Source organism: Microcaecilia unicolor, chromosome 11 (genome assembly GCF_901765095.1).
Source record: "Microcaecilia unicolor chromosome 11, aMicUni1.1, whole genome shotgun sequence".
NCBI classification, from domain to species: domain Eukaryota; kingdom Metazoa; phylum Chordata; class Amphibia; order Gymnophiona; family Siphonopidae; genus Microcaecilia; species Microcaecilia unicolor.
The window spans coordinates 15,769,017-15,792,919 of record NC_044041.1 but is presented as its reverse complement, the minus strand read 5'-3'; the positions used below and the strand labels follow the sequence as shown (position 1 = coordinate 15,792,919).

The 23,903-nt window shown below is 42.0% G+C and overlaps 1 protein-coding gene across 4 annotated transcripts in view; it reads left to right on the top strand.

The window, feature by feature from the left end:
- The window catches only part of GAL3ST1 (galactose-3-O-sulfotransferase 1), a 225,912-nt gene that overhangs the window by 5,370 nt on the left and 196,639 nt on the right, over positions 1–23,903 (top strand). For 2 of the 4 annotated variants that reach the window (XM_030218700.1, XM_030218699.1), the window contains exon 2: positions 12,712–12,847. In XM_030218700.1, coding sequence (XP_030074560.1) covers positions 12,809–12,847 — 39 coding nt within the window. In that variant the 5' untranslated portion in view covers positions 12,712–12,808. Of the gene's footprint in view, positions 1–12,711; positions 12,913–19,209; positions 19,723–23,903 lie in introns of those variants that run through there. The other 2 variants (XM_030218703.1, XM_030218701.1) reach the window with 2 other exon arrangements.

Below are 23,903 nucleotides of genomic sequence, written 5' to 3'. Positions count from 1 at the left end.
AGGTTACAATCTGCCCGAGGATCTTTGTCTGTTCACTCAATCCCAAGACATGAATGCTCGGCAGTGATAAACATTTCTTTGGTGCCTTTGACAGAAGCCCAATCTCAATTTTTGAATAGAGGTTTATCATTTGTTTCTACTCCAAGGTTAGACAGGTTTTCCATCTATGAGTCTTTACAAAGTTTTTTTCATCCTTGAAGGCTGAAAGTGTTTTTTTCAAGATCATCTTTCTGAAGGTGACACTGAAACATCCTGAGTGAAATTACCCTCGAAGTAGTTGCCTCCTGGTCCAGTAGACCCTGTGGTTGATGTCTTTCAACAGTTGGTTCTCCAAGATTTGAACAGAGATGCTTTCCCTATTTTTAACCATCATAAAATCGTGATTCAAAAGCGCCAAACCCCTTCGAGAAAAACTACATTGGCTCCCAATCAAAGAACGTATTACTTTCAAAATCTGGCACCCTGGTCCACAAAATTATCTATAGCGATGTCCTGGGATATATGATTGATCTCATAGACCTGCCAACCAGAAACTCAACCAGATCATCACGAACATACCTAAATCTTCACCACCCTAGCTGCAAAGGACTCAAGTACAAATCAATTTATGGATCCAACTTCTCCTATATAAGCAAGCAACTTTGGAATGCACTACCAAAAACCGTAAAAACAATGTACGACCACCTCAACTTCCGGAAATCACTAAAGACCAACCTGTTCGAAAAGGCATACCCTACTGACCCAACTTAAAAGCCTGAACCCAGCATCACAAAGAAACCAAAACTTGTAATGAACACTATGCAACTCCTCTTCTCTACGATTCCCTAATATGTCTGTAACACATTTATCTCATTGACTATGTGAGCCACATTGAGCCTGCAAATAGGTGGGAAAATGTGGGGTACAAATGTAACAAATAAAATAAAATAATTTGACTCATCTGGAATAGCAAGCAATTCAGGAATTGAGAGCTCATCCGTCTTTGGTTATTAAACCTGCAGATAAAGGCGGTTCTATTGTAGCCATGGATCGTGATTTCTATGTTAAAGAGGTGTTAACTCTCAAGAACAGATTCTTACCAACCCCTAGATCCCGACCCTACCAAAGATGTGAAGAAGTTGGTGGATGTGCTAATTCAGGAGTGTCTGGACAAACAATATTTAACTGCACAAGAAGGTCAGTACTTACGAGTTTCACATCGAGTGATGCCAGTGATTTACATCTTACCGAAAATAAACAAGGATCTCCAGAACCCCCCCCCCCCCCCCAGGTTGTCCTGTTATTTCTTCTAAAGCACTTTATACCAACATTCCTCAACAGGAGAGCCTGCATGTCATCCAAGAAGTTTTAGATACTTGAAGAGCATTTTCTCATCCACCTACTGAGTTTTTTATTGATTTATTACAAATGGTTCTTACAAAAAAATTTTTATGTTTCAGCAGTTATTTTTTTCAAGTTAAAGGAATAGCAATGGGAGACACGGTAGCACCTGATGTGACAAATCTATATGTTGCTGCATTTGAGAGGCAATTTCTTCTGGATTCTCCATTTGCTGCACATATTTTATTTTGGAAACGTTTGATTGATGACATTTTTTTTTTGTTATGGGATGGAGATGCCTCCAGTTTGGCTGATTTTGTTTTCGTAATTGTTTGAATGATTGTGATCATAATCTATAAAAAGTTGAGTTAGTCAATGGAGATAGGAACCAGATGATTTTTTATTAAACAAATATAGACAAGAGGAAATCCAACATAGCTATGTTTCGGCACAGCAAGTGCCTGCTTCAGGGTAAATGTTCTAAAAATGAAAATAAAATATACAAGAAATAAATATGTAAATCCAACAGACATAAAGAAAAAACCAGAGCTATGGTACAGTAACCAGAAAAAGTATATATGTAGAAAATATTTAAGACACAATAATAGAAATATATAAAACTAAACAAAATATAATATAAACATGCTGTTAAGTATAAAAGATAGTGCTTCGTAGAATCCTCTTAAGCAGTCTTATAAAACAATGCTGTACATTAAAAACCATTGAGATAATAAATATTCTCTCAAGAAAATGTGCTTTGTTCAGCGTAACGACCGTACCTTGCGTTGAAATTGACGGATGGGTTAACATAAAGCATCAAAAGCTGGTGGTATACGTAGTCAGTTTTGGAAAGCAACTTAAACAGGTCTCAGCGAGTTTAAATGAGCTAAAAACAGGACTCAAGAAAATGAATAGAACTGGCATTTAGAAAACCGCCTATATAAGCAGTCTAAATAGGTATCCATGAGTTTAGATGAGCTAAAAACAGGACATGACAAATTATTTATGAATGTATTTATAAAACCATCATTAAAAAAATCCCTTTCAAATTAAGCCTATGCATTTTTGTGTTCTTTGTGGGCAATGAAAACTTAATTATAAAGTATAGCCATGAGTTGTTTATGAGCAACTGTCTTGATAGTGGAGACAAACAGAGCAGATCAGTCAATAGTACCAATCAATCTTTATTTATAGGGTAGACACCTAAAAAAAAAAAAAAAAGTGCCCAACACAGGCTGTGTTTCACCCAAAAGGGCTACATCAGGGTCTCTGGCAAATGTTAAAAAGTATATACCCCAGTTGCACCAAATGTAGTGAATGGACAAAAAGCTAAGGCACAATTGCAGGCAAACCCCCCCCCCCCCCCCCCCAGCATATAGGAAACGTTAGAGATAAAATCGCACTCCAGGGAATGACAGCGTGTAGCCACACTCTTCAATTGATTGGTATTATTGACTGATCTGCTCTGTTTGTCTCCACGTAGGATTTTGTGGATCATTTGCTTTGCTGTTTTCTGGCAACTCTCTTGCTATACAGCAAGAAATAATATTAAAAAGGCACAAATTACCTTGAACACAATAAAGCTGGCAAGTACTGTGAGACAGCCAATACTTGAAATTGTCAAATTTAGATCGCTAAAAATATTTTTTGGTGCACCCTGCAAAAAACAAACATGCGACATATCTTGTAAAATACTGATGAGCATTTAATTGCATCAACCATGTCAGGAGCCAGAATCTTACAAAATTAGAAAGTGAAAACTTACATGAGAGCCTTGAGATATAGAACATCTTGCTAAAAAAAAAAAATAATAATTCAAACAGCTAATTCTGACCCATAGCAGCCCTTAAATGGAAAAAGGTGGAAAAATGACGTCTTAAGCTGAATGAATAGTGATGCTTGCAGTGTGGTTGAATGTAAATTAATGTAAGGTGCATGCTAGCACTATGGACGTGAAAAGGGAAATTAAACACTGTTCAAACGGAATATTGTAATGTGTAAAAGAGATAAAATTGAACACTACTGAAACGGTATGTTACGATGTGTCTGTCACACAACTGATAAAAAATACAGTAAAAAAAAAACTCCTAAAAATGTGAAAAATGAAAAAAAGAGGTACTCTCTTGATATACAGCCGTCAAACCATCTGGAAATTGATATTAAATAAAAAGGTTTAATACACATTACCGTAAACATAATATAACTGGTGAATGCCGTGAGAGAGCCAATACTTGAAATTGTCAAAATTAGATCGCTACAAGAATTGGTGCCATTGGCAAAACAGCGTGCGCCATGTCTTGTAAAACACTGACTGACAGTATTTCGTCAATCTGTTTTTAAATATGCGTAAACAACCATGCCTTGATATTAAAATCTTTATCATGAGCCCAGAATCTTAAAAAATGAGAAAGTGAAAACTTACATGAGAACCGCTAAGAAAATTGTCCAAACAGCTGATTCTGGACCAGAGTGGTCTTTAAAAAAAAAAGTCGCGAAAATTGATATCAAGAGCTGAATGAATAATAATGACACAGTGTGGTTGAATGTAAATTTACATATGGTGAACACTAAACTATGGACGTAAAGAGGAAAATGTAAACACTGCTCAAAAGGCATATTATGATGTGTAAAAATAAGAAAGAAGGAAAAATCGAACACTACTGAAATGGCATGATGTTATGTGTCTGTCATACTATTAATAAAAACACAGTAAAAAAAATCCTATATATACAAATACTAGTAAAAAAGCCCCGTTTCTGATGCAAATGAAACGGGGGGCTAGCAATGTTTTCTTCTGTGTGCATGTGGGAGTGTGTGTGTCCCTACCCTCTGGCCTCTCTCCCCTCCCCCCTCTGAGTCCTTCACTGTTACAGAGCCAGCGATTTGATTTTGTGCTCTGCTGTTTTCCTTCACTGACTGTGTTACAGAGAGGGCGGGGCAGACACTCATAGGGAAACCGGATATCTCGCCCCCTTCACACTTCCGGCTGGAGGCTTCATAGAACGTTGGTGTTGCCTTTTATATAGAGAGATGTGTGTGTGTGTGTGAAAAAAATGAAACAAAGGCAGTAAAAAAGGTATATTGATCAGCTGAACGAAGCACATAGAGGTGCTATTACTTTCTCTAGCATTTATTTATTTTATTGCATTTGTATCCCACATTTTCCCACCTTTTTGCGGGCTCAGTGTGGCTTACAATACATTATGAATGGTGGAAATACAATTTGTTACAACTCGGTTATGGATTACATTGTGAAGAGTTATACGAGACAAAATCAAAGTATCGTTAAGGAATATAACAATGGAAAAGAACCGTGAAACATTGGAAGGAGACAACGGGAAGCTAAAAGGGCAATTTATAATAACAAGAAGACATACGGTATACATTTTTCTGTGAGTAAGGTATGAGTGAGGTGAGATTACGGGGGATCAGAGTTCAGAAGTGGATGTATTGATGCATTACTGAATAGTGAGTGTGGACTTTGTGTTTTGGTTCTTTCCGTAAATTTTATCAAAAAGATGGGTCTTCAATAGTTTGCGGAAGGTGGCTTGCTCGTAGATCGTTTTCAGGTTGCGTGGCAGTGTATTCCAGAACTGCGTGCTCATGTAAAAAAAGGTTGACGCGTGCAGTGTCTTGTATTTCAAGCCCTTGCAATTAAGGAAGTGGAGGTTGAGGAAAGTTCGGGATGACCTTTTAGCGTTTCTGGGTGGTAAGTCTATTAGCTCAGACATGTTGGCTGGGGCTTCACCTTGAATGATTTTGTGGACTAATGTGCATACTTTAAAAGTAATGCGTTCCTTGAGTGGAAGCCAGTGTAGCTTCTCTCGTAAGGGTTTTGCACTTTCATATTTTAGTTTTCCAAAGATGAGTCTGGCTGCTGTATTCTGGGCTGTTTGAAGTTTCCTCAGTATTTGCTCTTTGCAACCTGCGTATAGTGAGTTGCAGTAGTCCAGATGGCTGAGTACGAGGGATTGCACTAGGCTGCGAAAGACGGATCTTGGGAAGAATGGTCTTATTCTTTTCAGTTTCCACATGCAGTAGAACATCTTTTTGGTTGTGTTGTTTGCATGGGTTTCGAGTGTTAGGTGGCAGTCGATAGTGACTCCAAGGATTTTTAGCGTTTCTGAGATTGGCAGGTTTAGTTTTGGCATAATCAGATCAACAAACATATCATGAAACTGAGTAAAATAATGCATTCAAGTGTATGAATCAAATGAAAGGACATGACAAACCATAAGAGGATCACACTTATACAAAAATTCAAATATTAGAGAGAATGTCTATATTCAGTTTTCTTTATTGAACCCATGGTGTTGGATAGTATTCAGCTCAAAAATCAAATGCAGTTTGTTTTGTAATAACAGCTGATCTGTCATCTCCTCTAGGTCTGGAATGAATTATTTTCAGTACAAAAAAACCCGCAAGTCTGAGACTGAATGCCCTTCTTTCATCCAGTGTTGTACTAATGAAGCAGTCTGATGTCTGTTAATGTTACTTTTATGTTCAATAATCCATGTTTTAATCATATGCTTAGTCTTACCTAGATATACCTGGTTACAAGGGCATAGAATCACAGATAACTTGGGTGGTATTTCAATTAGAGGTGTGTGATAACTTGAAAATCTTCTTGCTTTGAGGATCAGTAAGTGTAATTTGTAGTGAATACTGACATACAGTGCAATGACCACAACTAGTGTGTCCTTGATGTCATGTAACTGAATGAGTCAATGGAGCTACCTCTGAAAAGGTGTGAGCAAATCCAAATAAAAAAGATAGAAGGTACTAGCTTTTCTTTTAAATTTTTGTTAATATGTACCAATGTTTCAGTTTACTCCTTTTAACATAATTTGAAAGATATGAATGCCTCATGGTACAGACCATGTGAGGTTTTTCTTTGTTTTTGTTTTTTTGTCTTTTAATAAACCTTCACAATTAGCAATCTTGGCTTTATCAAGACCATTTTGAATGTGTTTGTCAGAATAGCCCCTGTTTCCAAATCTTGAAGACATTTTTAGGGCTTTAGATTCAAAATTAGAACACAGTCGTCTTAATCTTAGAAATTGACAAAATTGAAGATTACATTTGAGTGCACTGGGATGTGAACTTTCAGAATGCAAGTATTTATATCTATCTGTCGGCTTATGGAACACTGGGGTCTCAAGAAAATAAGTACCTTTTTTTAATGAAAAATCATTCTTATTTTAGTTCAAAAAGTTTAATTGATGACGTGCATGAGTATATTCAATACAAACAAACAAAACTGCAGTATAAACAGATACAGAAAGTGAAATATAGAATACAAATTTCCGTCACCAAACAAAAGCTCAGAATGGATTCTGCTGTGCCTAAGACAAAATAAAATAAACAAAACAGGAGTTAAATCACCTGTTGCGTGGGACTTCTTAAATCACCTGTTGCCCAGGACTATTGAGCCTTTACGCCTTGGATATCACACCCGATCCTCTAACTGTGAGTATTTACCAACCTCCAAACTGAGACCAAAACGCCAATATGAATACCGCCAAACTGCTCCTAATAATCTACTCCTTATCCCTAATTCACCACACACTAGCCACCCCTCTCACAGATTCCAACATTATACCCACATTACATATACCCTGCAGACTACCTGGTCATAATACAGTTCACCAAAAGAATAACAACCAAAACAACGGAAGACTTACCATACGTGGACAAAACCAACACAATGGAAATAAAGGACACAACAAACCCAGACCCAATGAGAATAGACAACTAATAAAAATTAACACAACTTCGAACCCAACTGAACCCTACCAAACAATTCAAGTGGGATACATTAACGCCAGATCAGTAGTCAATAAAACAACAACAATAGCAGGCTGAATTACGACATACAATCTCTACCTTCTATTTATTAGTGAAACTTGGATACACGATCTTAAGGACTCCATCATTTTAGATCTATGCCCTCCAGGTTACAAAATCACACACTGGACAAGAATAGAAAAAGAGGAGGCATAGCTTTAATCCACAAATCCCACTTCACCGTAACAACAGCCGAATCCATAACACCCCTACTTGAAATTGCCTCAGTTAGGATCAACCACACTAACTTTCTCGATCACCTAAACGCTGTCCTGTTTTATAGACCACCAGGCAATTGGCATGAATGCCAACCTCACTTCATGGATTTCATATTGAGCACATGTGTATCTAACTCCAATTCACTAATAATAGGGGACATAAACTTACACCTAGAAGACCCTAACTCAACTAACGCACATGAATGCAAGGACTTCCTCCAACTATGGGACCTTAATTGGCCAAATATGCAAACAACCCATGCCAAAGGACACACACTCGACCTCTTCACATACAAACTGTCCTCTGACTTAAACCTGGTATTAACAGATCCAAAATGGACAGACATACCATGGTCAGACCACTACAAATTAAACCTATCCCTACAATGGCGAAAAAAGCCCCACATCACAACCAAGAACATTGACCCTGAAACATTTTGGCACAAATCTATAAGAACGAATGGACAGCACATACAGACTTGAAACACTATAGATTGTCGGCCTTCCCCCCCCCCCCCCCCCCCACCCAGTTTCTAGTTTAAAAGCTGCTCTATCTCCTTTTTAAATGCCAATGCCAGCAGCCTGGTCCCACCCTGGTTAAGGTGGAGCCCATCCTTTTGAAATAGGCTCTCCCTTCCCCACAATGTTGCCCAGTTCCTAACAAATCTAAAACCCTCCTCCATGCACCATCGTCTCATCCACGCATTGAGACTCCGGAGCTCTGCCTATCTCTTTGGCCCTGCACGTGGAACAGGTAGCATTTCATAAAATGCTACCCTAGAGGTTCTAAACTAGATCCTGCAGTGCCTGCTAGAGTCTATCTATTAATTCTGTGGTACAATGTTTTTAAAACTAAGTGGAAAAGACTATGGAGATTAGTTGATAAACTTTGCTTTTTATATTTTTATTTTTCCTATCTCTAACCTACAATTCCTCCTTTAAACCCAAATCTTTAAGTTCCCAAAGCACAAAGCAAAACAATGTTCACTTACCAGAGAAATGTCCTCTCGGAACTTCTCAGAAAGCTTGTAATAAAGTACTCTTAGCAAAGTGTAATATCCTGTTCTGTGCGTTCCATATTTCACATCTTGATGTCCAAGCAGACCAGTTGCTACATCTAGCTGAAGCACAGGCTAGAATTGTACATGAAAACTAATCAAAACAAAGTAAAACAAAAAAGAACACAAGACTATAACAAAAAAAAAGGAAAGGGTTTATTAAAGGTCAAGCTATGCTGTATAGCAAAAAATAAAACAAAAAACAACACTTCGCATTGCAAATAAGATCTGTCCAAAGTTCAATTATAGTCTCTAATAGTAGACCAAATGCCCCTCAGAGACATAGGAGAGCAGTGGTCCATGCGAGACCTCATAACAGCTGAAGCTTACTTGGTGCTGACACAGCAATGCAGATTGATAAGATATGATCTATACTTCAAAATTTAAAATATCACTTCAGAAAATGCTACCCTAGAGGTTCTGGATTTGAGCTTTCTACCTAAGAGCCTAAATTTGGCTTCGAGAACCTCTCTCCCATGTTTTCCTATGTAATTGGTACTCACATGTACCAAGACAGCCGGCTTCTCCGCAGCCGGCTGTCTTGGTACCAAAGATCAAAGACCCAGCACCTATTCAGATCCTTTACCCCCATCCCTTCCCTCCCACTCAGGCAGGATAGTAGCTAACATACCACCCTGGAGGTGGTAAGTCAGTGTGATTACACTATGGTAACATAGTAACATAGTAGATGACGGCAGAAAAAGACCTGCATGGTCCATCCAGTCTGCCCAACAAGATAAACTCATATGTGCTACTTTTTGTGTATACCATACCTTGATTTGTACCTGTCCTTTTTAGGGCACAGACCATGTAAGTCTGCCCAGCACTGTCCCCGCCTCCCGCCACCCAATCTCGGCTAAGCTCCTTAGGATCTATTCCTTCTGAACAGGATTCCTTTATGTTTATCCCAAGCGTGCTTGAATTCTGTTACCGTTTTCATCTCCACGACCTCCCGCGGGAGGGCATTCCAAGCATCCACTACTCTCTCCGTGAAAAAATACTTCCTGACATTTTTCTTGAGTCTGCCCCCCTTCAATCTCATTTCATGTCCTCTCGTTCTACCTCCTTCGCATCTCCGGAAAAGGTTCGTTTGCGGATTAATACTTTTCAAATATTTGAACGTCTGTATCATATCACCCCTGTTTCTCCTTTCTTCCAGAGTATACATGTTCAGGTCATCAAGTCTCTCCTCATACGTCTTGTAACGCAAATCCCTTACCATTCTCGTAGCTTTTCTTTGCACCGTTTCAATTCTTTTTACATCCTTCGCAAGGTACGGCCTCCAAAATTGAACACAATACTCTAGGTGGGGCCTCACCAACGACTTATACAGGGGCATCAACACCCCCTTTCTTCTGCTTGTCACACCTCTCTCTATACAGCCTAACAACCTTCTAGCTACGGCCACCGCCTTGTCACACTGTTTCGTCGCCTTCAGATCCTCAGATACTATCACCCTAAGATCCCTCTCCCCTTCCCTTCCTATCAGACTCTCCCCACCTAACACATACGACTCCCGAGGATTTCTATTCCCTAAATGCATCACTTTGCATTTCTTCGCGTTGAATTTTAATTGCCAAACCTTAGACCATTCTTCTAGCTTCCTCAGATCCTTTTTCATGTTTTCCACTACGTCAGAGGAGGGCGGGCCCAGGAAGAAAGAAGGGACGTCTGAGGAGGCCTTCTGACTCGCCGATCAGCTGTTCTTGCCCGTGCAGCAGAGGTGAGAGGCGCTGCACGGGCCAGTAAGGCAAAGGGGGGGGGGTTGTTGGACGGGGGGAGCGGCAGCCACGACCAAAGGGGGGGCGGCGGGGGCGGGGCATGGGACCGGAGCATGGCAGGAGGCGGAGCTAGTGTGGGAGAATACAGGAAGGGAGGAGGGCCGGCCCCGGGCTGCTAAAATTGGAAATTTTTCGTGCGGGGGGGAGGGGGAAGCGGGGAGCAGCAGGGGGGGGCAAGGCGTCCATACAGGACGCTCATGACGAGTGCCTTTGCCCCCTCCCGAAACACACGTGTTTGTGGGGATTTTTTTTTTTTGTTTTGACAGCTGGGCCTTTGTGGCATGCACAGAGCAGCCAGCATAACGCTTGGGCTGCTCTGTGCATGCTTTAGGCGCTGATTAACGACGGGTTTAACGATTCTGTGATACATCCTACTTTGCAATACCGATCCGAACATTTCTGGAGTGTTTTTGTAGTGCATGCCTCGTTTTTTAAAATCGTTAAGCACTTTTACGATTCTTATTTTTTAACGTTTGGTTGATGCATCTGGGCCTCAGTAGCTGACAGGCTTGCTAGACTTACCTAAGTGGCTGCAGCTGCAATACACTGAAAAGAAAGCAAGGAAACCTATGAGACGTAGATACGGCCGTCCCCTTGGCCTCTGATGCTCCTCCCTTCTTCTATTTGACTTCCCTCTGATAGGTCCATCATTCGGTGTGACGCTCTTCCCTTTTCCTATTTGATAGGTCAGAGTGGTGCAGCTGTGACACTCCTCCCTTCTCTGATAGGTCAGGGCGGGGCAGAGATGTAGTGTGCTTAAAAATGATTACAGAGCTTCGAACATACGAACTGTTGAAGCCTCAGAGTGTGCTTTAGAACGTTGAGGGTGCTTTTTATGTGCAGATGGGGCGTGGCCTACGGCCCAGATGGGCGTGGCTGAGACTGAGGGTGAGTAGTCCGAATAGCCTAGCCTACCAGGAAGACAGGAATTCAGGACAGATGGAGTGAGCTTCAGAACGTCTGAGGGGGGATTTTATTTATCTAGATATGTAACCATTTCGGAAATTCTACCATTTTAAACAAATGAATGTGCCCATGTAGTCCTAAAGGCAAAGTTTGCCAGCCCTTTAATATACCTGTAGTAGAGTCTTAATAGACGAGAAACAGTAAGATCATTTCTTTCCTTAGACTGCATAGAGAGATGTATTCCCAGGTAACAGAAAGAATTGGGTGCCCATTTCAGAGGAAACAGTCTCTCCAAATGTTTGCAAACTTTTCCGGAAGAAGCAAGTGCTAAAGACTTTTGGAGCTTGAGATGAAAGCCGGAATAACCCCATATTCCTGAAATAATTTGAGCAAAGCCACTAGCGAGCGCTGTGGCTCAGTTAGATAGTGGGAGGGCGGGGCTGGTGGTTGGGGGGCAGGGATAGTGCTGGGCAGACTTATACGGTCTGTGCCAGAGCCGATGGTGGGAGGCAGGGATAGTGCTGGGCAGACTTGTACAGTCTGTGCCCTGAAAAAGACAGGTACAAATCAAGGTAAGGTATACACAAAAAAGTGGCACATTTCTTGGGCAGACTGGATGGACCGTGCAGGTCTTTTTCTGCCATCATCTACTATGTATGTTACTGTGTATCAGCAAAGGCCAACATTTTAAAGGTAAGGGATTGAAACTACATTGTATCTCTGGGTGAGTTGTAATTTCCCGAATAAGAGGATCTAAAGTCAGAACAAAGAGAAGAGGGGAAAGGGGCATCCCTGGCATGTACCTCTATAGATTGGAAATGGGTCAGAAGAGAACCCATTGACCCATAACACTGCCAGCGGATTTGAATAAAGGGTCCGCACAGCATCCATTAAAAAACTTATGATACCATACGACTGGAGTGCTTTGAACAGGAAAGGTCAATAAACCCGGTTAAAGGCTTTCTCTGCATCGAAACTCACCAGAATAGAAGGTAAATTATTACTGGCAGTTAGTTCCAGAGATACTAATATCTTAGAGATTTTTAGTGGCTGGGTCTTACCTCTAACAAAACCCACTTGGGAATCCTCCACCAAATCTGGAAAGATATTAGCAAAACGATTCGCCAGCATCTTTGCAAACAATTTGGCCTCAAAATTTAGCAGAGATATGGGTCAATAAGATGCTGGAGAGCAAGGCTCCCTATCCGGTTTTAAAAGTACAATAATTTGTGCCAAACGAAGAGACTGTGGCATGGAACCATTTTGTATAATTTGTGTAAACATCCGCAATAAAGAAGGCCTAACATAATCCTATAAAATCTTGTAAAACTCAGTTTGAAAGGTGTCCGGTCCCGGTGCCTTATTATGTGGACTGCCACCCAAAGCTAGGGCTAACTCATCCTCCTGGTTTACTAAATCTCAGGTGATATCTGACAGGACTCAAAAATATTAAGATTAAAAATAGAATTTAAAAAATGGATAATACCTTTTATATTTGCTATCAAATTGTTTGTAATAATTGTGCAGTGATGTATCTCACCATCTCCCTCTTTCTGTCTTGGAATCTTCCTCTTTTCACAGGCAGGGCTTGGAGACTCTGAATTTTGTGATTTCCATTGGTCCCTCAGGATTTCAGATCAGCAGCAATGAACATGTAGACCAAAGCTCAGAGCTGAACATGTTTCTGTGTGAGAAAATCCCACGCTGTATTTGGCAGGTAAAAATTGGGATAATACGTTTAAAGAGGGGGAGATGTGCCCTACCTGAAAGAAGCTAGTAACTGTAAGTACAAGGGTGCTTTTGGTTGTATGTAATTGTCTACATTTGTATCTGATGTGTATGTTGTGTGTGTACTGTGTACGCTGCCTGCTATCAGCATATCTCTATATTTGTACATAGCTGAAAAAAAATTCCATTGGAAGCAAAAACTCATGGTAAAACTTTTTTATAGGTATATTAAAAGCAAGAAGTCAGCAAAAGAATTAGTTGGACTGCTAGGTGACCGAGGGGTAATAGAGGCACTCAGGAAAGGCAAAGCCATAGCGGAGAGATTAAAAGAATTTGGTCTTCTCCGAGGAAGATTTAGGAGATATACTGGTGCCAGAAATAGTATTCAAAGCTGACGTATCAGAGAAACTGAATGAAATCTCTATAAACGTGGAAGACGTAATGGCACTATTTGACAGCAGCAAATCGCCTAGACCAGATGGTATTCATCCCAGAATACTGATAGAATTGAAAAATGAACTTGTGGAACTGTTGTTAGTAGTATGTAATTTAACTTTAAAATCAAGCATGGTACCAGAAGATTGGCAGGTGGCTAATATAATGCCGATTTGAAAAAAAGGTTCCAGAGGTAATCCAGGAAATTATAGACCAGTGAACCTGACGTCAGTGCCGGCTAAAATGGTAGAGACTATTATGAAGAGCAAAATTACAGAGCATATTCAAAAGCATGGATTAATGAGACAAAACTAGCATGGATTTAGTCAAGGGAAATTTCCCATCTACTACATTTCTTTGAAGGGGGTGAACAAACGTGGATAAAGGTGAGCCAGTTGATTGTGTATCTGGATTTTCAAAAGACATTTGACAAAGTACCTCATGAAAGACTCCTGCCCACCAGGGGATGTACTATCCTCTCGCACCGAGGATATGTCTCTAAGTGCTGCCCGGGAGGGAAAGGTTAGGACAGCTGTTGTAGTTGGTGATTCGATCATTAGGCATATAGATAGCTGGGTGGCTGGTGGATGTGAGGATCGCCTGGTGACTTGCCTGCCTGGTGCGAAGGTGGCGGACCTCATGCGTCACCTAGATAGGATTCTAGATAGTGCTGGGGAGGAGTCCCCTGTCTTGGTACATGTGGGTACTAATGACATAGGAAAATGTGGGAGGGAGGTTCTGGAAGCCAAATTTAGGCTCTTAGGTAGAAAGCTCAAATCCAGATCCTCTAGGGTAGCATTTTCTGAAATGCTACCTGTTCCACGTGCAGGGCCCAAGAGACAGGCAGAGCTCCAGAGTCTCAATGCGTGGATGAGACAATGGTGCAGGGAAGAGGGTTTTAGATTTGTTAGGAACTGGGCAACATTCTGGGGAAGGGGAAGCCTATTCCAAAAGGATGGGCTCCACCTTAACCAGGGTGGGACCAGGCTGCTGGCGTCTGCATTTAAAAAGGAGAGAGAGCAGCTTTTAAACTAGAAATGGGGGGAAGGCCGACAGTCGCTCAAAAGCGCATGGTTCGGGAAAAGGTATCTTTGAAAGATACCACCAAAACAGGGAAGATAGGGTATCCAGATAGTGAGGTTGCACAACAGACCGTGGTAGGCCAGGTGCCCTTAAATACACTAAAGATCAGACAAAAGATGGCAAATCAGTAGTGTCAGGTACTAAGCATCTTGCAAATAGGAACAACAAACGTACTCTGAAATGTCTATATGCAAATGCTAGGAGTCTAAGAAATAAGATGGGAGAGTTGGAATATATTGCACTAAATGAAAAATTGGATATAATAGGCATTACTGAGACCTGGTGGAAGGAGGATAACCAGTGGGACACTGTCATACCGGGGTACAAAGTATATCGTACTGATAGGGTGGACCGGACTGGTGGAGAGGTAGCATTGTATATTAACGAGAGCCTTGACTCAGGTAGATCACAAATTCAGCAGGACACAAATCACACCTTTGAATCATTGTGGGTTGAAATTCCATGTATAAAAGGGGAAAAAAACGGTGATAGGAGTGTACTACCGTCCGCCTTGCCAGGATGAGCAGGTAGACGCAGAAATGAGAAAAGAAATCAGAGACGCGAACAAAATGGGCAATGTGATAATAATGGGTGACTTCAATTATCCAAATATAGACTGGGTAAATGTAACATCGGGACACGCTACAAAGGTACAATTCCTTGATGAAATCAAGGACAGCTTTATGGAGCAACTGGTGCAGGAGCTGACGAGAGAAGGAAAAATTCTAGACTTGGTCCTTAGTGGAGCGCATGATCTGGTGAGGGACGTTATAGTACTGGGGCCGCTTGATAACAGTGATCATAATATGATCAGTTTTGATATCGACCTTGAAGTAACTATACACAGGAAGTGAAATACGTTAGCGATTAACTTTAAAAAAGGAGACTATGATAAAATGAGAAGAACGGTAAAAAAAAACTTAGGGGGGCAACTGAGAAAGTAAAAACTGTACAACAGGCGTGGACGCTGTTCAAAAATACCATCCTGGAGGTCCAGGCCATACATATTCCGCGAATTAGAAAAGAAAGACGGAAGTCCAAAAGACAGCCGGCCTGGTTGAAAAGTGAGGTGAAGGAAGCTATTAGGGCTAAAATAAACGCCTTCAGAAAATGGAAGAAGGAACCATCTGAAAATAACAAGAAGCAGCATAAGGAGTGTCAAAGCAAATGCAAGGTGCAGATAAAGAAGGCCAAGAGGGATTACGAAAAAAAGATAGCATTAGAGGCAAAAAAACATAGTAAAAAATTTTTTCGGTATATTAAAAGCAGGAAGCCGGCAAAAAAATCGGTTGGGCCGCTGGATGACCGAGGGGTAAAAGGGGCAATCAAGGAAGACAAAGACATAGTGGAGAGACTGAATGAATTCTTTGCTTCGGTCTTCACCGAGGATGATTTGGGTGGGATACCGGTGTCGGAAATGGTATTTCAAGCGGACGAGTCGGAGAAACTTACTGACTTCACAGTAAACCTGGAGGACGTAATGGGGCAGTTCAGCAAACTGAAGAGTAGCAAATCTCCTGGACCGGATGGTATTCATCCTAGAGTACTGATAGAACTGAAAAATGAGCTTCCGGAGCTACTGCTAGTGATATGCAACTTATCCTTAAAATCGAGCGTGGTACCGGAAGATTGGAGGGTGGCCAATGTAACGCCGATTTTTTTAAAAGGCTCCAGGGGAGATCCGGGAAATTATAGACCGGTGAGTCTGAAGTCAGTGCTGGGGAAAATGGTAGAGGCTATTATTAAAAACAAAATTACAGAGCACATCCGAAGACATGGATTACTGAGACCAAGTCAGCACGGCTTTTGTGTGGGGAAATCTTGTCTAACCAATTTACTTCAGTTCTTTGAAGGAGTAAACAAACATGTGGACAAAGGGGAGCCGTTTTGTATTGTGTATCTGGATTTTCAAAAGGCGTTTGACAAGGAGATAGTATTCTATTGTGGATTAAAAACTGGTTAAAAGATAGAAAACAGTAGGGTTAAATGGTCAGTATTCTCAATGGAGAAGGGTAGATAGTGGGGTTCCCCAGGGGTCTGTGCTGAGACTGCTGCTTTTTAACATATTTATAATTTGACCTAGAGATGGGAGTAACTAGTGAGGTAATTAAATTTGCTGATAACACAGTTATTCAGAGTTGTTAAATTGCAAGAGGATTGTGAAAAATTACAAGGGGACCTTACGAGACTGAGAGATTGGGCATCCAAATGGCAGATGATGTTTAATGTGAGCAAGTACAAAAGCGATGCTTGTGGGAAAGAGGAACCCGAACTATAGTTACATGATGCAAGATTCCACATTAGGAGTGACCGACCAGGAAAGGGATCTAGGTGTCATTGTTGATGATACGTTGAAACCCTCTGCTCAGTGTGGCGGCAGCTAAGAAAGCAAATAGAATGTTAGGTATTATTAGAAAAGGAGTGGAAAACAAAAATGAGGAGGTTATAATGCCTTTGAATCACTCCATAGTGCGACCGTACCTCAAATACTGTGTGCAATTCTGGTCACAACATCTTAAAAAAGAATATAGTATAATTAGAAAAGGTACAGAGAAGGACGACAAAAATGATAAAGGGGATTAGACGACTTCCCTATGAAGAAAGGCTAAAGCGGCTAGGGCTCTTCAGCTTGGAGAAAAGAGAGCTGAATGGACATATGATAAAGATCTATAAAATCATGAGTGGAGTGGAACGGGTAGACTTGAATTGCTTGTTTGCTCTTTCCAAAAATACTAGGAGTAGGGGGCACTCAAATGAAGCTACAAAGTAGTAAATTTAAAACAAATCAGAGAAAATATTTCTTCACTCAATGTGTAATTAAACTTTAATTTGTTGCCAGAGAATAGTAAAAGCAGTTAGCTTTATGGGGTTTAAAAAAAGGTTTGGATAGCTTCCTAAAAGAAAAGTCCATAAGCCATTATTAAAATGGAGTTGGGGAAAATCCACTGCTTATTTCCAGGATAAGCAGCATAAAATGTATTGTACTGTTTTAGGATCTTGCCAGGTACTTGTAACCTGGATTGGCCAGTGTTGGAAACAGGATGCTGGGCTTGATGGACCTTCGATCTGTCCCAGTATATGGTTGGGGAAACAGGATGAAAGGAAATGAACAGGTATGACAGCTGTAAAAGGTAGAGCTGATGTCAGTGGAGAAGGGGTGCTGGGAGGGTGCCAGTGAGGTTGGACAAGCAGGCACTGATGGAGAGTGGGAGAGGGGTGCCATGGCACTGCTGTTACCCTTCTGAGATTTTTATGCATTTATTTTGTTTTATTCTATTTTGTGTTTCGACGTTTTTATTAGTTTTCCATCAGATTGACATCAAACATACTCCATATATTTTTCACTATACATCAGAAACCTGAACATTATAAATCTTCAAAAATATGCCATCCAAATATTTTCTTTTAACATTTCCTCCCTTCTACCCCTCTTATGCCCATTACCCCCGCTCTCCCCTTTCTTTTGTTTTATTATATTTTAAAGGATAATACAAAACAGAGGCTCAATATCACCAGTATTGATACTTGACATTTTACAAATTTTCAGAAATATGCAAAGCGTTCCCACAGCTAAAGGGAGCAAAAAGTGAGAATGACTCCTGTAGAGCTTCTGTAGTCAAAAGTTAAGGCTCAAAGTTCACATAAAGATTGTAAGCTCCACTGAATGTGATATTGAAAAATTTCTTGTATAGTGGTAAAAGGGGATTCTGCCTCGCCTCACCCTATGCTTGGAATAAACTTCCCGAGCCCTTACGCCAAGCCCCCTCCCTACCCATCTTCAAATCCTTACTCAAAGCCTACCCCTTCAATGTTGCCTTCGGCACCTAACCTTTATACCTTTCAGGAAATCTAGACTGCCCCAATTTGACCACCCCTACTTGACTGACTGTACATTTGTCCTTTAGATTGTAAGCTCTTTGAGCAGGGACTGTCCTTCTATGTTAAATTGTACAGCGCTGTGTAACCCTAGTAGCGCTTTAGAAATGTTAAATAGTAGTAGTAGTAGTAGTAATTACAAAGTTCAGAGTCCTGGGAATGTGACTAATGCTGGTGATAGCTCTGGTCTGCTCACACTGTGTGTAGTTGATGGTGTTGCCCCGCTCTGGTCTGCCCGCACCATGCGCAGTCAATGGCGTTGCCCTACTCTAGTCATTGCCTTCTGTGTCGCTGTATTAATGACCTAGAAATGCTTTTTTGCTTTTTGGGTTGACTGTTGAAGGCGGGAACAAAATGGAAAATGTGGGATTGTGTATTGAGACTCATTGCATATTACTACTTCATCTCCGTAGCAGAATGCAGTCTCAAGTCAAGCTCTGATAGAGCTGGAGTCTTAAACAGAGACACGTTTTACTGTAAATAAAAGTTATAAAAGAAATCTGGCACACTGATTCATTGCTGTTCTGAACTCTGAACTCCTTCCTCCTACCTTATAGCTGCCCATGCAATGCTAATATTTAATGATGCAGGAGACAGAGAATGAGAGCCTGACCAGTAAAGACCATGTCTTTGTTGATGTGAGTTTGCAGATGGAGACAAGTGGATGCGTTGTTCTCTCCCCCAGCTGAGGCAAAATGCAGTGAATGAGCTCTCTGTACCAAAGCTACTAATGTTACAAGCTGATCGAGGTGGGAGGCGAGAGGAGGAGAGTGGCAGTGAGAAAAGTGATTGGGACATTTTGCCAGCCTATACAGGTTAGTGGGAGGGCCAATTGAGGAAACCTGCTCACCTGTGAAGTGAGAGAGCCTGTCTAAGGCAGATTCAGGGAAAGGCAGGGAAAAATCTAGGTGAATTAAAAGCAGAACAGTTCAGAGATACAGGGACAGGTGGGAAAGGAGGTGTGCACTTAATCTGAGGAGAGAGACAGAGCCACTGGCAGATATAGAGACAGGATAGCACATGCTAGTGTAAGTCGAGGCACGGAGCTGCTCATGAGCATGGTACATGCATTTCTACAAAGAAGCAGAAAGATGGATGGGACATGCACCTCTAAGGTGAAGGATGCAACTACTGGCAGAGACAGAAGATGATATCGCAGGCAGGACCAAGTATTCAGCTGAACAGAGAAGGCCAGGACTGCAGAGCTGGACTTTCTGCATTATCGTTCATCCCTTTCGACATCTTTGGGGATAGAATTCCTACTTCTGATTTCTGTGGTATGGATGTGGCTCAGCAGAGATGGAATGAAGAGGGTGGCAACAGAGTCTCCCGGAGAGGAGCAGGCTGGCATTAAGCAACGTGCCACACTAAATACTTTATCCATGTTGAAGGATCCCTGGAATCTCTCCTATCTGACCTGTCAGGAAGAAGCAAAGAGATTTGCCTAAAGAATTCTATGCCCAGAATAAGGTTTGCCTTTTCATATTCCTTTGCAATTTCATTTTGTGTATTTAATATTTAGCTTATGCCTTTCCAGTGGTAGTTCAAGGCGAGTTACACATTCAGTCACATTACTGTAGCTCCAGATATCTATATAGTCAAGAGAAGCAGAGGTGTATGTGTGTGAATGGGTACAAGTGTATGTATGTGTGCACCCGTCAGTGGCAGATTTAACCTTTTGGAATGTCCCCTCCAAAATCACAGGTCACAGTGGGCTTCAGCTGGTCATCCTAGTGTGAGGACAGGGCAGTGCAGATGATCACTGCTGAGGCAGGAGCAGGTACCTGGGGCTGGGAGTGGGGGCTGCCTCTACGCCATTACCTACTCTGCTATTGGACAGATTTCCCTTGCGTCCAGAGGGGTATGAAAACATCCATATTTCAGCGCATTTGTTGCTTATGTAAGTGGTTTAGGCTGAATGAAGAACAGAGAGCCATTGAGTCCGCTGTCGTGGACAGGATGCTGGGCTCGATGGACCCTTGGTCTTTTCCCAGTATGGCATTACTTATGTACTTATGTAAGTTCTCTACTTGGTAATACAGAGAAAGACCAACCTCCACTGACCAACCGCCTGTGCAAGCAATTCTAAGTGCGCAGAAAAGAAAAATTAATTCCTGATCCTAAATGTGATCAAACTAAGGACCTCAGTCAGTATCTCAAAAGAATTGTTTTGTAGTGAAAGCCTGCTTAATGACATATGACTTTCTGAAACACTGTTAAGCCCCTGGATCAGGATGTTCATCTAGAGTCTAACGTCCTCATCACACCGCCCAAGCTTCTATATAGAGGAGTAGCTTAATGGTTAGATTAGCGGACTGAGAACCAGGGGAACAGGGTTCAAATCCCACTGCTACATTTTGTGATCTTGGCCAAGTCACTTAACCCTCCATTGCCTCAGGTACAGACCTAGATTGTGAGCACTCTAGGAACAAATACCTGTTGTGCCCGAATGTAAGCCACTTCAATGGCTTTCAGGCGGTATGTATGAAATTTAAATAAGTGTTATATCTCTTGAAGCACTTATAGGACTAAAAAGCTGAGGGACTGATGCACAAAGCCTCACAATAGAGTCTTCACTCTACTGCGACATTAGCTCACAAAGATGTCTTTCATGTCAGTGCCTGAGCAGTGATTGACTGAGGAACTGCCAGGAAGGCTTGACATAAAAAAACACAGACACACCTTTCCAACCCCCTCCCCAAAACATATCTGATTATAAAAAAAAATGCCCTTGAGGTCTAGTGGTTCCCAGCTTCTCTCTCCCCACACAAATTTCCTAGTAGTCCCCCACCCCCCCAACTGTTCCAAAAATATCCCTTGTAGTCTAGCGGGATCCCCTCACCCACTTTGAATGGGCTTTGTTGGTATTGCTGCGCAGGAACCGCTAGCACAGCTTGAGAAGAGGCCCTAAAGCTGTTATTTGTCCTTTGATAATAATGTGGAGGAGTGGCCTAGTGGTTAGAGCACCGGTCTTGCAATCCAGAGGTGGCTGGTTCAAATCCCACTGCTGCTTCTTGTGATCTTGGGCAAGTCACTTAAACCTCCATTGCCTCAGGTACAAACTTAGTTTTGTTTATTTTCTCTGAATCTGCCTTTGCTAATCAAGCAGCGGAAGCAGTGGCCCGTCTCATCTCTCTGGGCAAAGTTACATATGCCCTCCAAATATCTAGCTTTCCCAACCTTGAATCTGCTCATGACAGGCTTACACCATCAGGCAGTATGGACTCTTGTAATTAGAAAGGAACCCAGTATGTAGTAGATATAATAAGATAGTTTATTACAATCTTACCAATGGTAATACAGGTAAGTTAAGCATTCACATAATGGAACCACATATCATGGCACGTCCTCTCTCTCTAGCCTTCTGGAGTCTTCCTTCTCTGGTCTTCTTCTCCTCTCGTCTGAACTAATACTCCTCAAACTGCTGCTTATATACAATTTTGGCCCTATTCATTTCAATGGACCCCAGCTGTCTCAACTGGGCTCCTAGTCCTTATCAGTTGATCAGAATGACTTCACATATTCCCAAACCTTCCTGTAGCCCCCCCTTTGGATGTTCTCACCCGGGGTGCAGCTGACCCAGCACTATCTCTATGTAACCATAGCAACTCCTGCTTATGACGTCTTGCAGGTGCCAATCTCAGGATTGTTTATAGAGTAGATTGCCCCCACCCTTGCCAGTTCAGCACTTGCCACAGTGAAATGTAACTGTGTCAAAGGTGACCTCTGATTTTTACAAGCTAGCTCTCTTTTGTATCAGAGATTATTCTGATTTTAAGAAGCCTAGTTCTTATTATGAGCCATTTGCTTGCAGAGGCCTAGCTCTTTAGCCTGAGCCATTGACCTGTATTTTACTGAGAGCAAGGGCGGCCATATATACATTTCCCCTCTTGCCAGGCCCCTCAGAGGGGGCTGGCACACATGACTACTAGTGGGTGTGGCCGTCCTTTCCAGAGGGCTCATAGAGTTCTGTGGGGGGGAATGTATAGGATTGAGGTGACATGGGTGCTCTGGCACAATAAGGAACAAGGCCATAGCAAGAGTCAGTATGTGGATACATAATTATATGCTGGATGAAATGCAGCATTAGGTTTCCCCTTTTATCATAACCAACCCAAGGGGCCCAACTTTCTTACACCCACCCCTCTAGGGCGGAGCTAGACTTGGAAACATGTGAAGTCAATTAAGTCTAGGTACCATACAATGGAATCAATAAGGTCAAGTGCATATGATTGTGATTGATTAATATATCATGATTACAAAGCTGATGTTGGAAGGCGGGGGAAAGAAAACTTTCAATCAAAGTTTATCATTAGTCAAACTTTGAATGTGTAAATATAGCTAAAACTGGTGTTAATAGGGAACAAATATTTCATTTTAGCATTGAAAAAGGATTAATATTGGCCAAATAATGAATAACTACTGCAAATTCAGGAGCATTACAAGTATTGCAAAGGCTAAGCTATGGATGTTATAGGCCTACATTATATATGAAGGGCCTGCTGCTTAACCTGCAGTAGTCTTATAATTATGGGCAGGATAATAGTTTTGTAATTATCTTACTGCTAGGTGTAATGTATCTAGATCATATATGAAGGCACTGTTGAGTTATAGTGTTTTTGGAACATACATAGGAACATAATCTTCTTGTTCCTTTATACAGAATATGAAGCAAATATGTGTTAAATGAATTGATCTGCTTCACTTTCACTTGATGATTAAGAAATCATCAACAGTAGAAAACAGTCTGCTTAGTTACTATTTGAGGTTTCTCCGAGGACAAGCAGGCTGCTTGTTCTCACTGATGGGTTGACGTCCTCGGCAGCCCCCTCCATCGGAAAGTTTACTAGCAAAGGCCTTTGCTAGTCCTCGCGCGCCCATGCGCACCGCGCATGCGCGGCCGTCTTCCCGCCCGAAACCGGCTCAAGCCGGCCAGTCTTCTTTCGTCCGCGCTCGGTACGGTCGTGTTACGCCGTTCGTGCCCCAGAGAATCGACCTCGCGCGTCCTTTTCGACGTATTTTTTCCTTGTTTTTCGTTGAAAAAGTTCGGGAAGCGCTCCGGAAGTGTTCCGGAAGACCCTTTCGGGTTTTCTGCCCTTCCCGTAATTTTCACAGCTTTTGCCCCGTAAGTTTTCTTTCGTTGTCAGGGTAGGCCTAGTTTGGCCTCAGTCAAGATTTTTCTCCCTTTAAATCTTGGTGCTTCAATTTTCGCCATTTCGGCCTTTGATTTCGCCGGCGTGATTTTTCCGCCCATGACATCGAAGCCTTCCAGCGGCTTCAAGAAGTGCACCCAGTGCGCCCGGGTAATCTCGCTCACTGATAGGCACTCTGCGTGTCTTCAGTGTCTAGGGGCCCAGCACCGCCCTCAGAACTGCAGTCTGTGTTCCCTGTTACAAAGGCGGACTCAGGTAGCGAGATTAGCCCAGTGGAACGTTTTGTTCTCGGGCTCTTCGTCGGCATCAGCACCGGAGGCATCGAGTGCATCGACGTCGTCAGCGTCCGGACCATCTTCCTTGGCTGCCGCTCCATCGACTGCATCGAGGCATAGGACCTCTGCATCGGCGCCGAGGCATCGGGCGACTGCATCGACGTCGGTGGTACCGAGACTTCGTCTGCTGATGTCGTCGGACGGAGGTGCATCGTCAGGAGTG